General features: G+C 39.0%; 1 protein-coding gene across 1 annotated transcript; it reads right to left on the bottom strand.

The window, feature by feature from the left end:
* On the bottom strand, window positions 1-927 carry LOC112863742 (olfactory receptor 6C4). Its single transcript, XM_086711826.1, has one exon. It carries the CDS (start codon window positions 925-927, stop codon window positions 1-3), a length of 927 nt encoding a protein of 308 aa, XP_086567952.1.
* Window positions 928-15,833: the final 14,906 nt, after the last annotated feature.

The following is a 15,833-nucleotide window of genomic DNA, read 5'->3' on the forward strand; positions in this document are numbered from 1 at the left end:
TTAAAGCTTCATAATCTTCTTGATGGTGTCTTTGAATGCTTGCTTCACTTGCTGATTTCTTAGAGTGTAAATGAAGGGGTTTAATAAGGGAGTAATTGAGGTAATGAGCACAGCTATTCCTTTGTTGAAAGCGCCTTCTTCTTTTGCTGATGGATTGATGTACATAAACATGCAGCTGCCATAAGAGAGGGAGATGACAATCATGTGGGAAGAACAAGTGGAAAAAGCCTTTGTCCTTTGCTGGGCAGAAGGGATCCTCAAAATGGTCCTGATAATGTATGTATAAGAACATGTCACCAGCACCAGAGTAACCACCAGAGTCACAACTGCCAAGAAGATGACCATCAATTCTAGGAGGCTTGTGTCTGAGCAGGCAAGCTCCAGAAGGGGCCCATAGTCACAGTAATAGTGATTCAGAACATTGGAGGCACAGAAATCCACCTGGCTCATCAGGATGATTGGGGGTAAGATAGCTAGGAATCCTCCTAGCCAGGAGCAGAACACGAGTTGTATGCAGACTCTGTTGCTCATGATGGTCAGGTAATGCAGGGGTTTGCAGATGGCAACATAGCGGTCATAGGACATAGAAGCCAAGAGGTAAAACTCTGTTGCCCCAAGGAATATAGCAAAAAAATATTGAATCAAGCATCCAGCAAAACTGATGACTTTATTTCCTGTTGTCACACTGGTCAGAAATCTGGGAATAAAAATGGATGTGAAGGAAATTTCTAAGAAGGAGAAATTCCGGAGGAAGAAATACATGGGGGTCTGGAGGTGAGGGTGTACCCGAGTGAGAATGATGATAGTCAGATTTCCTAGGACACTTAACATGTAGGTGAGGAGCAGAAAGATGAATATCACAATTTGGACCTCAGGTTGATTTGTGAAGCCCAACAGAATGAACTCAGTAAACGTCCTATTTTTCATTGTTGACCCTTTGGAGATCTGAAGGAAAAAGGTGACTGATGAAAAATGAGCTTTCTCAGGGTAGGAGAGACAAAGCTGATAGTAATGAATCATGTCATATATTACTCTCTCTTCAGTTGTCCCAAACCAGTATCACATTGCAGTGGCCTTGGCTCCATGGAAGCCCAATATCTTCTATGTGAATGACCTTAATCCTAAAGTCTTTTTAATTCCCCAGTTGATATGTTTTTGGACACTTAACAGAATCTGTTACAGAATAATTACTCATTTTTCCCCCCAGGAGAATATATTTTGAACCTATCCTTTAATCCCCAAGTGTTTATAAAATCTCCATATTTAAGTCACTTTCCTCTGACTCCATTAGTTTTTCATACTTCTGTACTCTTGGTGGAAGTTTTTCTATCAGATTCTGTTTTTTTTTGTGATTCCCTTTCTCCTCCTTGTGCTCTTTCCCCTTCCCTGTACCGTTTGACACTTCTCTGGCTATCTTCCATAGATCCTCATCTCCATAATTGTCCAAATCTCTGACTTCCTTGTTTCAGCAACCAATAGGAAATTCCCCACATGGATATGGTTGAAGGTTTTGATGTATAAGTGATTTATTCTGCACCCCTATTTCTTTTGAAGCATACATTTGTAATAGACCTTTAAGACTTATGATCTTTGGTTCAGTATATCTCATATTGTGAGCATATTTTGGTACATGAACAAGGCTATGGTGTCAATAAATCATATTTATTAGCATTTCTTATATGTTTCTCTGCCATGTATATTTGGAATATATCTCTGAGAATAGAGATCTTGAGATACCCACAGGAAGCATCTCAGTGTGGATTTTGCTCAAAGTCTTAAAGATTTCTTAGTGGCAAACTACGGATGACAGTTTCTCTCTTCTTGGCATAGAAACAAGGAAGGGGGACTTTTTTGTTTCTCACAATGAGTCCTTTGTAGATAAATTGGTAACCCCCAAGGAAGGAAACTTTGGCAGTGGTATCCTGCATACATTTTTAGATTTTTCTGAGTCAGAAGCAAAGACAATGTAAAAGGCCCTTCTAATTCACATGCATACGGGTAAGAAAAAAATCATATCCTCACAATCATTCTTATCAATCTCCCCATAATTCCATATGCTGTTGGAGGCACTAGGCACTATTAAACATTGACCTGGATTCCCCTACAGCCCACCCTTCCCTGTTTGTACTAACCTCTGGTCTGTGGCAAGTACTGCATTTTCATCCAGATTTTCGTGACTGATTGACCTCATGATCCACATTTATAGAATAGTAACATCAGTGACTTTAAAAACATACAGTGCTCATACCCTTGACAATCTGAATGACTGTAGTGGGACGTTTATTTTGTTGATCCTAAGAGGTAAGTCAAGGGTGAAATGTGCCCTGTGAGTCTTGAGTAGTATAAATTTTAACATGCTGTCTATTGGCTTCCTGTCAACATTCTCCCCTTCACTCTCTCTTTTTGTTGCAGGAGTCACTGGCCATAGGTGGCTATTTCTTTATTTTAAGAAATTGAATAATAATTGACCTACAATATTCATTATTTTCAGGTGTGCAACATAGTGATTTGATAATTTTTTAATGTATTATGATCACCAAAATAGCCTAGTTACTGTCTGCCACCATGAAAGTTCTTACAACATTATTATCACCTATGCTGTACATTACATCCCTGTGATTTATTATTGGAAGTTTGTCCCACTTAATACCCTTTACCTTTCTTGCCTTCCTCCCCCTATCCTCTCCCCACTCTGGTAATCTACAGTTTCTTTTGTAGATCTATAAGTCTGTTTCTGTTTGTTGTTGTTGTTGGTTTTGTTTCTTAGATTCCACATGTAAGCATTCCACTTTTCTCTTAATGAAAATACCCAAGTCTGTGGGGCTTAACTTAGGAAGCATATTACCTTCCATTCTATTAATGCAAACCAGAATCAAATGATACTTCCTGAGAGATACAGTCCTTCACATGTATAATAAAAGAAAAACAAATAAATGAATAACCCCCTGCTACAGCAATGATAGAATTAGAAAAGTGGACTTTGATAGATGGAAAATTCCTTAATATTTCTTTTCTAAGAGAGATGATTTTGAAGTTCTTATAAGGCAGGATGTGGGCTTCTTTGCAGTTTCTGTGTTAGGCAGAATGATGCAGGTTTTATCTGCTCTTTTCAGAACAGGCACATGGGGATCAATTCCCTGAAGAAGTTAAACATGCCCTATGGACTTCAGTTCAAAAGCTTCAAATGAACTGCAATTGTTGACACTTTTGAGAACAAGTTGTAAACATATGGCTGAGGAGAGAAGGTCCAGAGAGACCACGATAAGGGTTCCATGAGAGAATCTGCCACAGACATGAGGTTTGTGAAGCTGAGAGCCATGGAGTGAGACCCCTGAGGATTGGTGTGCCTGGCTTACTCATCACTTCTATTATTTCTCCCTTTAATAACCCAATTTGGCCAGTGGTCAAATGTGATATAAATGAATTCACTTCGCAGTGAATTACCATAACCTTAATGCCATCATAGTTTTCATTAGGATCTGCATTACTAATTTTACTAAAATTAATAGGAATCAGCAACTGGAAAATATTTTGTTGTTATAGATTTGGCTCATATGTTGTATTCTATGAATAGCTCTTTACTTTTTTTTTTTTTTTTTCAACGTTTATTTATTTTTGGGACAGAGAGAGACAGAGCATGAACGGGGGAGGGGCAGAGAGAGAGGGAGACACAGAATCGGAAACAGGCTCCAGGCTCTGAGCCATCAGCCCAGAGCCTGACGCGGGGCTCGAACTCACGGACCGCGAGATAGTGACCTGGCTGAAGTCGGACGCTTAACCGACTGCGCCACCCAGGCGCCCCAGCTCTTTACTTTTAAAGGAATGATACATTTTCACTCACCCCACCATGAGACATTTGCCAATGTTCATTCCTTTACACATCTTAACTACATCCAACTTATTCCAAGAACACAGGTATGGCGTTAGGTTGATAACATAATGTCTTTCTGCAAGGAAATTCAAGCTCCAGTCAGGGTTGGGCCATTGCATCCTATAAAATTCAAGGCTTGCTTACTTAAGTAAAATTTCTGGACATTACTTGTCAGCTCAGGGATGATCCATACCTGATGCAGTAAGGAACCAACTTCTCACTGACATCGGCACTTACTACTTTATTTTTTTATTAAAAAAATTTTTTTTTTTCAACGTTTATTTATTTTTGGGACAGAGAGAGACAGAGCATGAACGGGGGAAGGGCAGAGAGAGAGGGAGACACAGAATCGGAAACAGGCTCCAGGCTCTGAGCCATCAGCCCAGAGCCTGACGCGGGGCTCGAACTCCTGGACCACGAGATCGTGACCTGGCCAAAGTCGGACGCTTAACCGACTGCGCCACCCCGGCGCCCCGGCACTTACTACTTTAAAGTAGACTCAACATTTACTGTGTTTATTTGGGTTTCAGAAACAACATCTTTTACATTTACATTTTTTATTTAGATTCATTATACTGTTACTCACAAATTGGCTTACTTTGTTTTTTTGAAAAATATATTTTTTAAATTTATTTATTTTTGAGAGAGAGACAGAGTGCAAGTGTGTGTGTGTGTGTGTGGGGGGGGGGGACAGAGAAGGGGGGAGACACAGAATTTGAAACAGGCTTCAGGCTCCAAGCTGTCAGCACAGAGCCTGGTGTGAGGCTTGAACTCATGAACTGTATGATCATGACTTGAGCTGAAGTTGGCCGCTTAACCAACTGAGCCACCCAGATGCCCCTAAATTGGCTTACTTTGAATGGGCTATCCAATGACAAAAGGCTCTAGAATCTGTCTAAATTGCAATAAATCAGGGGCATCTGGGTGGTTCAGTTGGTTAAGTGTCTGTCTTCAGCTCAGATCATGATCTCATGGTTCATGGGTTCGAGCCTCACATCAGGCTCTATGGTAACAGCTCAGTGCCTGGAGCCTGCTTCAGATTCTGTGTCTCCCTCTCTCTCTGTCCCTCCCCTGCTTGTGCTCTGTCTCAAAAATCAATAAACATTAAAAAAAATTAAATTGCAATACATTAGGCACTCTCATTTGTGTCCCCCCCAAAAGCTCCTTCATTGTAGAGGCTTCAACAACCTCCTCACATTCCTTCTGGGGTTTTGGGATCAGCTATGGTGGCCATAAGTTGTTCATGGACTTTTGGCAGGAGACTATTTTCCTCGGCCGAATCCTACACACCATTGTGATGGCAACTGTTGGCTGCATTGTGTGCTCTTCTTGAGATAAATGCATTCACATGTCCTGAGCTTGTGACTCTCTGGACCCAGTTGCCCATTGTGCCTGTGGTCATTGAGTCAGCACTCCACAAACTTGGCATAGATTCCTCATTATTAAAAGGAAAATGCTACTTATGGAGCCAACCTGGGCCCTCTGGCATATCCCACCTGTAAGAGGAAGTGGTTTCCACATTATCAGTCCTTTGCTAGATGCAACAGTGCCTGAAGAGGTCACCCTTTTCTCCTATCCATTGGCTACCTAACAACCCCATTGGGATTAATTTAGTGAGTAGGAAAGGGAGTTTGTATTCTTTATAGATGTTAGCACCACTGTCATGCATGGTAGAACCTACTGAAGAGCTATTGCATTCCATTCCCTAACTGGGACATCCCTAATCACGGATGGGACCTGTGGGTCAGCACAGTTATGTTAGCGTTAGACAATGTCCTGGCCAACACTTGGCCCCTTCCTCACATTTTTATAGACTTTAGGGCCATTGCCAATGATATGGTCATCTGGTTTGACTAATGGCAGCAATAATAATTCCTTATCTGAGGTGTTCCCCCCTATCTTTCAAGTAAAGAACTTTAGGGATTTTTTGCCTCATAGATCATCAAAATGCAAATCAAGTCCACACATATTCTCCACATACTAAAATTTAGTTTTCAGGGACTCATTATAATACACAGGTAGATAAATTGGTTTTGATTTCTGAGACACATATTGGCACAGCCTCAGATCTGATGCCACTAACTCTGGACTGGTAGGCTTATGAAATATCAGGCCATGGAGAAGCTAATGCCTTGAAGTCCTGAGAAGAATGAAAGGGACTTCCCCTCTCCTCTGCCAGGGGTAACGTAGTGACTAATGTACCTTATATGGGAAAATGTGCCACTGTCTATATAATTGATGAGGCTTAATTCCCTGGGGACTATCCATTAACCAATGGCAAATAGATTTTATGGGGTCACTGACCCTCTGCAGAAGATACTTACTATTCTCTGACCGTGGTGGTACACTTATAAGGGAATATTACCCGTCTATCCTTATAGACATGTTACCATTGAAGCCACAACACAAGGTACCAACAAGACACTTCTTATTCTCTTCAGACTTCCAGGCATTATTGATAGTAACCAAGGCACACACTTCAGTTCTCAGAATTCACTGTGTTGGGCTCTTGAAAAGGCATTCAGTAAAACTACCCACCCCCTTCACTCTACCCCCGTGCCAGCCTCAGGCTAAAGGCTCTAAGTGCAAGGAAGCTTACTTAAAGAAACCTTGCTAAAATTACATGATTAAGACATGGTTTTCCAAATGACTGTCACTGCCATCAGCAACTGTATTTATGCTCAACTTCTGGCAGTTAAGACCCCTTACTTTGTCCTGATCATTGGGCTTACTGGCACCTTATAAATAGAAACCTTCCTGTACAAGACGTTTCTGTCAAAATAGTCGCTCCTGTTAGGTCTTTGGTTTCATTGTTATATACCCCAGTCATATCCCATTCTCAGGCCTTCCTCCTAGCATCACCTGTATTCTGTGTACCTTTTATGCCAATGTTTTATTTTGGGCAACAGAACTTCCCTCAGTCTCAACACCAACATGCTCTTTTCCTGCTAATTGTGCTTACTTTGCTCACAATCCTGGGAGTCACAGGCATTGCCTTAGGCACACATAACACCACCACACAAACTTATGTTATTAATGCCCACCAGGAAGTATCAAAGATGCTTTATAAACACATGCAACAGCATTGTACCACATTGTATGAATTTATTGTAAAACTTATTTGTCCATTTTTGGAGCACCTGGGTGACTCAGTCGGTTAAACATCCGACTCTTGATTTGGGCTCAGGTCATGATCTCACGTTTCATGAGATCAAGGCCTGCAGCAGGCTCTGTGCTGACAGCACCGACCCTGCTTGGGATTCTATCTCTGTTCTTCTCTCACTTGTGCTGTTTGTGTCTCAAAAATAAATGAATAAACATAAAAAAACCCACCTTATTTATCCATTTTACTGCTGATAGAAATTTAGGTTGTTTCTGTTTCAGGGAAGTTTTGAACAAGTTGCAATGAGCATTTTTGTACATGCATGCTACGGCGTTTTTAGAGAGGTTTGTTCAGGAAACATACCCAGGTTATTTGGTAGTGCATTTAAAATATTCAAATGTATTACTAATTTCTGGTTATACTTTTGATATTGATTTCTGGCTTAATTACACTGTGGGCAGAGAACAAATCCATATTTCCAATCTTTTGAAATTTATTGAGATTTGTGTTTTGATCCTTTCATTATAAAAATGTACTGTTTGTTCTTTTGTTGTTTGTTCTTGAAAAGAAAGTGGATTCTGGATTTGTTGGGTACAATATACTTTCCATATTTTTATTAAGTCAAGATTTTAATCTTGTGCCTTAAATCTGTATATTCTTTGTCATGTCCTACTATTGATTTTATGGCTAAAAAATTCCCCCATAATTATAGATTTAACCATTTTTTCATTACATGTCTACCAATTTTTATTCTGTTAGTTTTGAGGGCTAGTTGTTAGGGGCACAAAAAGTTATCGAAGTCTATAGTTAGTTATTATCTTTACCCTCCTCCAAGTCAGCAAAAGGAATGTAGGGCTTTATCTTCATTTCATATATCTTAATTAGTGTGACATTTTTGTTTTATATTTTTATGTTCTATGTATTGTTAAAACCCCATAGTATATGACTGTTACTGATTTTTCAGATGTTCACTTAGATTTACCTATATATTTACCAGTTTAATTGTTATCCATTCTTTCTTTCATGTTATTTCTTCCATTTTCACTCTAATATAGAGAGATACCTCAGAGAAATCCTGTGTACCCTTTACTAGTTTCCCAAGATAGTAACATCTTGCAAAACTATAGTGTAGCCAGGATATTGCCATTATAATCCATTGACCTTTTATAATTTATTATAGTCTGGTTCTTCTCATGGCTAATTTTTTAGTTTTTTACATGTGAAAATCTCTTTAATCTTTTGTTTTTAAAATAAATCTTCTTTTTAAATTTAGCATGCAGAAGAAAAGTACACAAAAAAGAAGTGCCACGATGGAGTAAATATCACATCTAAATAACTAGCACCCAGAAATTCAATTGTGATGTGTCTTGGTGTGCATTGCTTTAGCTTGTTCTGTTTTAAATCTGCTTGGCTACTTGAATCTGCAGGTTTATGTGTTTTTCCAAATTTGGGAAGTTTTCAATAATTATTTCTTAGAATCGTTTCTCAACTCTCTTAGAGCTTTCTCTAAGAGAGCTCTACTCTCTTATTTCCTTCTGGGATTCCTATTTAGCAATGTTAGCTCTTTTCCAATTGTCCCATGGATGCCTGAAGCTTTTTTTATTTTTAAAAATTGTATTTACTCTCTGTTGTTCCAATTGGGTAAATGCTACTGATCTGTGTTCAAGTTCACTGATCTGTCTTCAGTCATCTATATTAATGAGGTCATCGAGTGAATGTTCAAAATTTGTTATTGTATTTCTAAGTCCTGTAATTTCCATTTAGTTCATTTTATAACTTTAATTTCTTTGTGAGATATCTATGTTTTCATTTTTTAAAAGAGAATCCACAGCTGCATTGAAGCATTTTTATGATGGCTGCCTTAAAATTCATGTTAGATAATCCCCAAGTTTGATTCATCCCAGTGTTGGCATCTGTTGATTATCTTTCTTCATTCAAGTTGTGGTATTTTTGGTTCTTTGTGTTATGAGCAATTTTGGATTGTATTTTTGATATTTTTGATACTTTATTACAATATTCAGAATCCTATGTAATATATATTTTTTAGCAGCCAGTCTCTGTTGAGGTGAAGCACAAGACCAGGTGAGTGTGTATGTTTGGGCTCTGGCTCAGCCCTGCCAACACCATCCTGAAAAAAGTGGAAATTTCTACCCATGTTGCCTCATGCAGATGGGTGGGGTGGAAGTTCAGCTTCCTTCTCAGCCTTGGTGACACCTTCACACTGAGAGTAGGGCATTGATTCATACTGTCTTTTTGTCAGTGGGAGTATATACTTAACCCAGGCCCTGCTACCATCAGGGAGAGGAAAGCACAGATCTGACTCACACTACTGTTGCTGCATGGTCGGGCTTCCCAGTTTCATGCTCATCTTTGCTGGCCAGGGGAAGTCTGGCCAGAGGGGCCAACTAGTCCATCTCATACCACTTCATCCCACATCATTGATGGTAGTTAGAGGTGGAGGGTCAGCTCCCCACTGGGCCTTGCTCACACAGAGAAAGGGGCAGTGGAGTATCCTCTACCTCTACCTCACACAACATCATTCTGTCTTGTTAATGCCAGATGGGAGTGGAGGCTCAGCTCCACACTGGCCCCACTTACACTGTAGGGGACAGGAGTGTTGAATAGACCAGGTTTGCACTGAGTCATTCGGTCTTATTGCCCTTAGGTGGGTGTGGAGTTTCAGTTCCCGATTAGACCTCAATGACCGCAAGGATGGAAGAAAGTAGAGTGTAGCCTCAAATAACACCACCTCCAGGTGGGAGTGGAGGCTGGCTCACCACCTACCTGATGATACTACTCTGCAGAAGGATTGGAAGCATTGCCTATTTCCATGGGATGAGAATGAAAGATTAGCTTCCCACTCAGCCCACTGACAGCACCCTGCCTGGGAAATCAGAGTGAGCTGCTTTCATTGTGTAGGGGATGGACCACCTGCTCCTCTCTTGGCTCTGATGACAGTAGGTGATGGAGGAATTAGAGAGCCACCTGCAACAGTCCGCTATCTTCTCAGGCCTGGCATCATTGCTAGGTAGAGGAAATCACTGCAATACCATTTATGCAGGGTGGGAACGTGGAGTTGAAGATCAGCTCCCTGTCTGGTTCCTCTGAAGCTGCAGAGGTTGAAGTGTGTTTTTGTTTGGCGGGAGTAGGGCAGCTATTCCCCAAGGGTTCTCCATTGTTAGGCCACCTTTTTCCTGGTCCTTTGGTTAGGAGAAACAGCCTTTTTGAGGAATTTTTATATTTTTATGCCTGTTGGTGGTTCTGGATTGAAAGCTTCTGAATTTCCCTGTGTGGAATATACAAGAGGTGATAGAAAACCCAGAGGTCTCACTGTCGTGTTGTTCCTCAATTCTTGAGGTCCCTAGGTAGTCTTCCTTCTTCTTTCACGTTTCACAGTCTTCTTATGCTTGCTTGTGTTCTCTGAAGGTTTTTTTAGTTGTAAGATCTGTGAAGAATGCTTCTACTCCATCTTTGCTGGAACTAGAAGTAATCTTTAGTTTTTTTCTTAATGTGTATTTATTTTTGAGAGAGAGAGAGAGAGAGAGAGAGAGCCAGCAGGGGAGGGGCAGAGAGAGAGGGAGACACCAAATCGAAGCAGGCTCCAAGCTCTGAGCTGTCAGCACAGAGCTCGATGCGGGGCTCAAACTCATGAGCAGAGAGATCATGACCTGAGCCAAAGTCAGTCATTTAACCAACTGAGCCACCCAGGCACCCCAATCTTTAGGTTTTAAGGATACTTCATGCAGTATAGATTCTAAGGTGACAATTTATTTATTTCTTTATTTTTGTGTATGTATGTATGCATGTATTTATTTATTTACCTATATTGAGGTATAATTGACATACAAAAATGCTATATGTATGTAATCATCTTGATGAGTCTGAAGTATACACTCGTGAAAATGTCATGATAAACAATGCCATAAACTTTACTATCATCTCTAAAAGTACCCTTTTTCCCTGTTTTTTTTTTCCTTCCTGTGTGCTGAGAATATTTAACATAAGATCTACTGTCTTAACAAAATTTTCAGTATTATTAACTATTGTATTATATTGTATTAACTATTGTACTACTATAGAGTACAATAGTAGATCTCTAGGACTTATTCATCTTCCATACCTGAAACCATGTACCCTTTGATGAATACTCCCCCCAATTCTCCCTCTCCTAGCCCCTGCCAACTAGCATTCTACTCTCTGTGTCTATGAATTCAGTGTCTTCAGATTCCACATATAAGTGAGATCAAACAGTATTTGTCTTTCTCTGTGTGACTTATCATATATTTATATAAATACACTTATCAATACCAAAATAAATCATCATTTATTACAGCATTACTTCATTGTAACTGCATAAGCACATTATTTTCAGGAGGAATTAGCATTTTCCAGCTTAAAGAACTATTCTCTTTCATATCCAATTTAGAAAGGTAAATATTAATATCCACAAAAACTCTTGTTGGAAGCTTGCCAAGGCACAATGCTAGAAAATTCCTAAATTTTATAATCATACCAAACATATCTGTCCTAGAAAATTTGCTGAACACATTTCTTAGCTCTACAGTGCATAAATATTGTCTCTGATACTCAGCTCAAGTTGAAGATCTTTCCATAAGTTGCTGTACCAAATGTTGAAGTGGTTTAATTTCATCTGAACTTTTTTTTTCTGCCAGAAATACATCGTTTATTAATGCTTATAATCTGGGCCTTCAGGCTTTTTTTTTTCTTTCATTTTTATTCCTTGGCTTTTAAAATAAACTTTCATCTGTCCAGTAAATTTAATTATGACATATAGAAGAAAAATGCTGAAAATGTAGTTAATTATTGCAAAGTGGACTTGTCTGTGTAATCACCACCTAGATAAAGAAACAGAACTTACTAACATCCTGAAAGTTTCCCCTTTACCTAAACAAAACACTCTCCCTCTTTTCCCCAAAGTTAACCCATATCCTGACTTCTAACACCATTGATTAATCTTGCCCGTTTTAAGCATTTTACAAATGGATATCTTATGATATGCATTCTTTCATGTTTGGTTTCTTTCACTCAGCATTGTATTTGTGAGATTTATACATGTTTTTGCATGTGGCAGTAAGGTGTTTATTTTCATTGCTATAGAGTACTCCATTGTATGGATATACTTCATCCATATGTGTATTAACCATTTGGATATCCTCTTTTGTGAAGAGCTGTTCAAATGTGTTGCCTGTTGTGTTAAAGTCATCTGTCTTCTTACTGATTTGTAAGCATTTGAAATATATTGTCTATGTGATCTTTGTAAGTTGTATCTTTTGCCTATATTTTCTCACTCTCTGCATTGCTTTTTTACTCTCTAGTGTTTCTTGACAAATGAACTTCATCAGGTTATAAACTGATGTAATGGTAAAGTAGTCCAACTTACTAGACTTTTCTTTTATAATTAGTGCTTTTTGCTTTCAACTTAAAAAATATTCTTTATCCCAAGATCATGGAGATATTCTTCTAGTTCTCACCTAGAAGCTTTCCTATTTTTTTTTCACATTTTTTACATTCAAGGTTATTTAATAAGGAGACTGCATGGTAGAGTTGTAGTTGGTTAATTACCACACTCTGTTTTCCAGAGATATAGTCATCCATATCAAAGCAGCAGGTGAGCAACTTGACAAGAAGCATATCTTAGAAGGAAATAAATCTGTGTATACAACTTCAGAAATTATTTCTTTTCTAAAAAGTTTTATTGAAGTATAATTGGTATATAAATGCACATATTTAATGTATACAATTTGGTGTGTTTGGATTTAGGTATATCCCCATGAAACTAATACCACAACCAAGGTAAAAAACATATACATCATTTCCAAACAACAAAGTTTCCTTACATCCCTTTGGTTTTTTGAAAAATGTGTTAAGTGCTCACTTAACAGATCTACCCACTTAACAAATTTTTAAGTGCATAATACAGTATTGTTAACTATAGGCATTACATTGTATAGTAGATCTCTAGAGCTTATTCATTTGCATAAATTAAAATTCATACCCATTGAAGAACAACTCCCATTTCTCCACCCCCTAAACTCTGATATGCACCTTCAGTTCTCTACTTCTATGAGTTTGATTATTTGAGATACCTCACGTAAGTGAGATTACACAGTATTTGTCCTGTGACTGGCTTATTTCACTTAGGTAATATCCTCCAAGTTCATCCACGTTGTTCCATTTGGCAGGATTTCCTTATTTGTAAAGGCTAACTAGTATATTATTGTATGTATATAACACATTTTCTTTATTCATCATTAATGAACATTCAGGCTTTTTCGTATCTTGCCTATGGTGAATAAGGCTGTAATGAACATGGAAGTGCAGAGATCTTGTTTCTAATGCTTTGGATAAATAGCCAGAAGTGGGATTTCTAAGTTATATGGTAATTCTATTTTTAATGTTTTGAGGAACCTCAAAAAATACTATTCTTTATAGTGGCTGCACCAATTTACCTTCCCACCAACAGTGTACAAGAGTTCCAATTTCTCCACATTCTTTTTTTTTTTTTTTTTTAATTTTTTTTTTTAACGTTTATTTATTTTTGGGACAGAGAGAGACAGAGCATGAACGGGGGAGGAGCAGAGAGAGAGGGAGACACAGAATCGGAAACAGGCTCCAGGCTCTGAGCCATCAGCCCAGAGCCTGATGCGGGGCTCGAACTCACGGACCGCGAGATCGTGACCTGGCTGAAGTCGGACGCTTAACCGACTGCCCCACCCAGGCGCCCCCAATTTCTCCACATTCTTACCAACACTTTTGTTCTTTTTCATAATAGTCATCCTACCAAGTGTGAGCTGATATCTCATTGTGATTTTGATTTGCATTTCCTTGATTATTGGTGATGTTGTAACACCTTTTCTTGATTATTTCTGTTATTTTCCTTGATTATTGGCAATGTTGTAACACCTTATCTTATACCTGTTGGCTATTGGTATGTCTTCTTTGGAGGTATGTATGTTTAGTCCCTTTGCTCACTTTTGAAAAGATTTATTATTATTATTATTATTATTATTAATTAAACTCTATGTCCAATATGGGGCTTGAACTCATGACCCTGAGATCAGGAGTCACATGTTCCATCTGTGAATGTGTTTTTTGGAAGAGATTAACAATTAAATTGGTAGACTTTGAGTAAAGCAAATTACCTTTCATAATGTGGGTGAATTTCATCCAGCCAGTTGAAGGCCTTCATAGAACAAAGGCTGACCTCCCTGAGCAAGAAGGAATTCTACTAGCAGACTGCCTTCGGACTTGAATTGCAACTCTACCCTTAGTCTCTGGCTTGCTGGCCAACCTTCAGATTTTGGACTTACCATACCTCCACAATTGCATGAGACAATTACTTAAAATAAATGCCTATTTATACACATCCTATTGTTTCTGTTTCTCTGGAGAACCTAATACACATGATATGGAAAATAGTCCCTGGTATGACACCCAATAATTTCCACCTCCTGGTGTCCATGCCTTTGTGTAATTCCTTCCCTTTGAGTACAGATAGAATCATTTACTTGATTCTAACCAATAGAATGCGAAAAATATAGTGGGACTGTAACTTCTTTGATTTGGTTGTGTTATATGACAATGGTAATGTGATGCCACTCCCATGATTATGTTCCATCATATAAGACTCCATCTTAGCAGGCTGAAGCAAAATTCTTTTCCTGCTGGCCTTTAAGAAGCAAGTTGTTATGACGTGAACTGCTTATGGAGTGGGTCACATGGCAGGGAACTGCAGGTAGTCTCCAGGGGCTGAGAGCCTCAGTCAGTAGCAGCAAGGAACTGAATTCTGCTGATAACCATAGGTACTTGGAAGAGACCTGTAATCTCCGAGAAAGAGGGCAGCCTGGCTGATGCCTTGATTATAGCCTTATGAGACTTTGAACAGAAGACCTAGCTAAGCTGTGTTCAGACTTCTGACCCATAGAAACTGTGAGATAATAAATGTGTCCTGTTTTAGGTCACCTGGGTGGCTCAATCAGTTGAACATCTGACTCTTGATTTTGGCTCAGGTCATGATTTCACCATTTCATGGGTTTGAGCCGTGCATTGGCCTCCGTGATGACAGCCTAGAGCCTGTTTGGGATTCTTCCTCTCTCTCTACCCCTCTCCCACTCGTGCTTGATCTCTCACTCTCAAAATAAATAAATAAATAAACTTTAAAAAAGTGTGCTGTTTTAACTTATAAAAATTGTGGTAATTTGTTATGCAACAAGAGAAAAATTAATATGGATGGTTATTGCTAAGTGCTATTGGCATTTTAGAAGAAGATAATAAAAAGCTGAGCATGATTAATAAGTGTTCGAAAAGCCTGAAGGCCTGTCTGGTGCTTGCATAGAGGCTCCCATCTCTTATAGTGAGAGTGCAAGGAATATTAAAGATCAAGCCTTCAGTAGCTGGAAAATATGCCCTGTAGAGCATATGTTGGGTTCAGTGTGAGAATCATAATAAAGGTTTGTGGGGTTCTGAGAGACAAGGCTAAACCATCTTCACTGGAGAGTTACACATTTTTTGAAAAAAACTCCTGATGTGCTAATGGGCCTTTCTAGGTGCAGAGCATATGACCATGGGATAGCAAGTGGTCATGCTTCTGGAATTACCAATCAAGAACTGAGTTTGGACAGACCAACCATGTTATAATATTGAGCAGACCTGACAGCAGTACATCATAAGATGCAAGTGGTACATCTGGGATTGAGCAAGAGTTCCTTGTACACAAAGGGAGCAGGGAGGACTATGTGGCGCCCATGTGATACACTTAACTGTCATTAATCAGAAAAGGCCACATAATCATATGGCAGGAATATGGAAGGATTCCTGTCTTTCCTTTAACTTCTTTCA

Source organism: Puma concolor, chromosome B4 (genome assembly GCF_028749965.1).
Source record: "Puma concolor isolate L17-30 chromosome B4, mPumCon1.1.hap2, whole genome shotgun sequence".
Taxonomy (NCBI): Eukaryota; Metazoa; Chordata; class Mammalia; order Carnivora; family Felidae; genus Puma; species Puma concolor.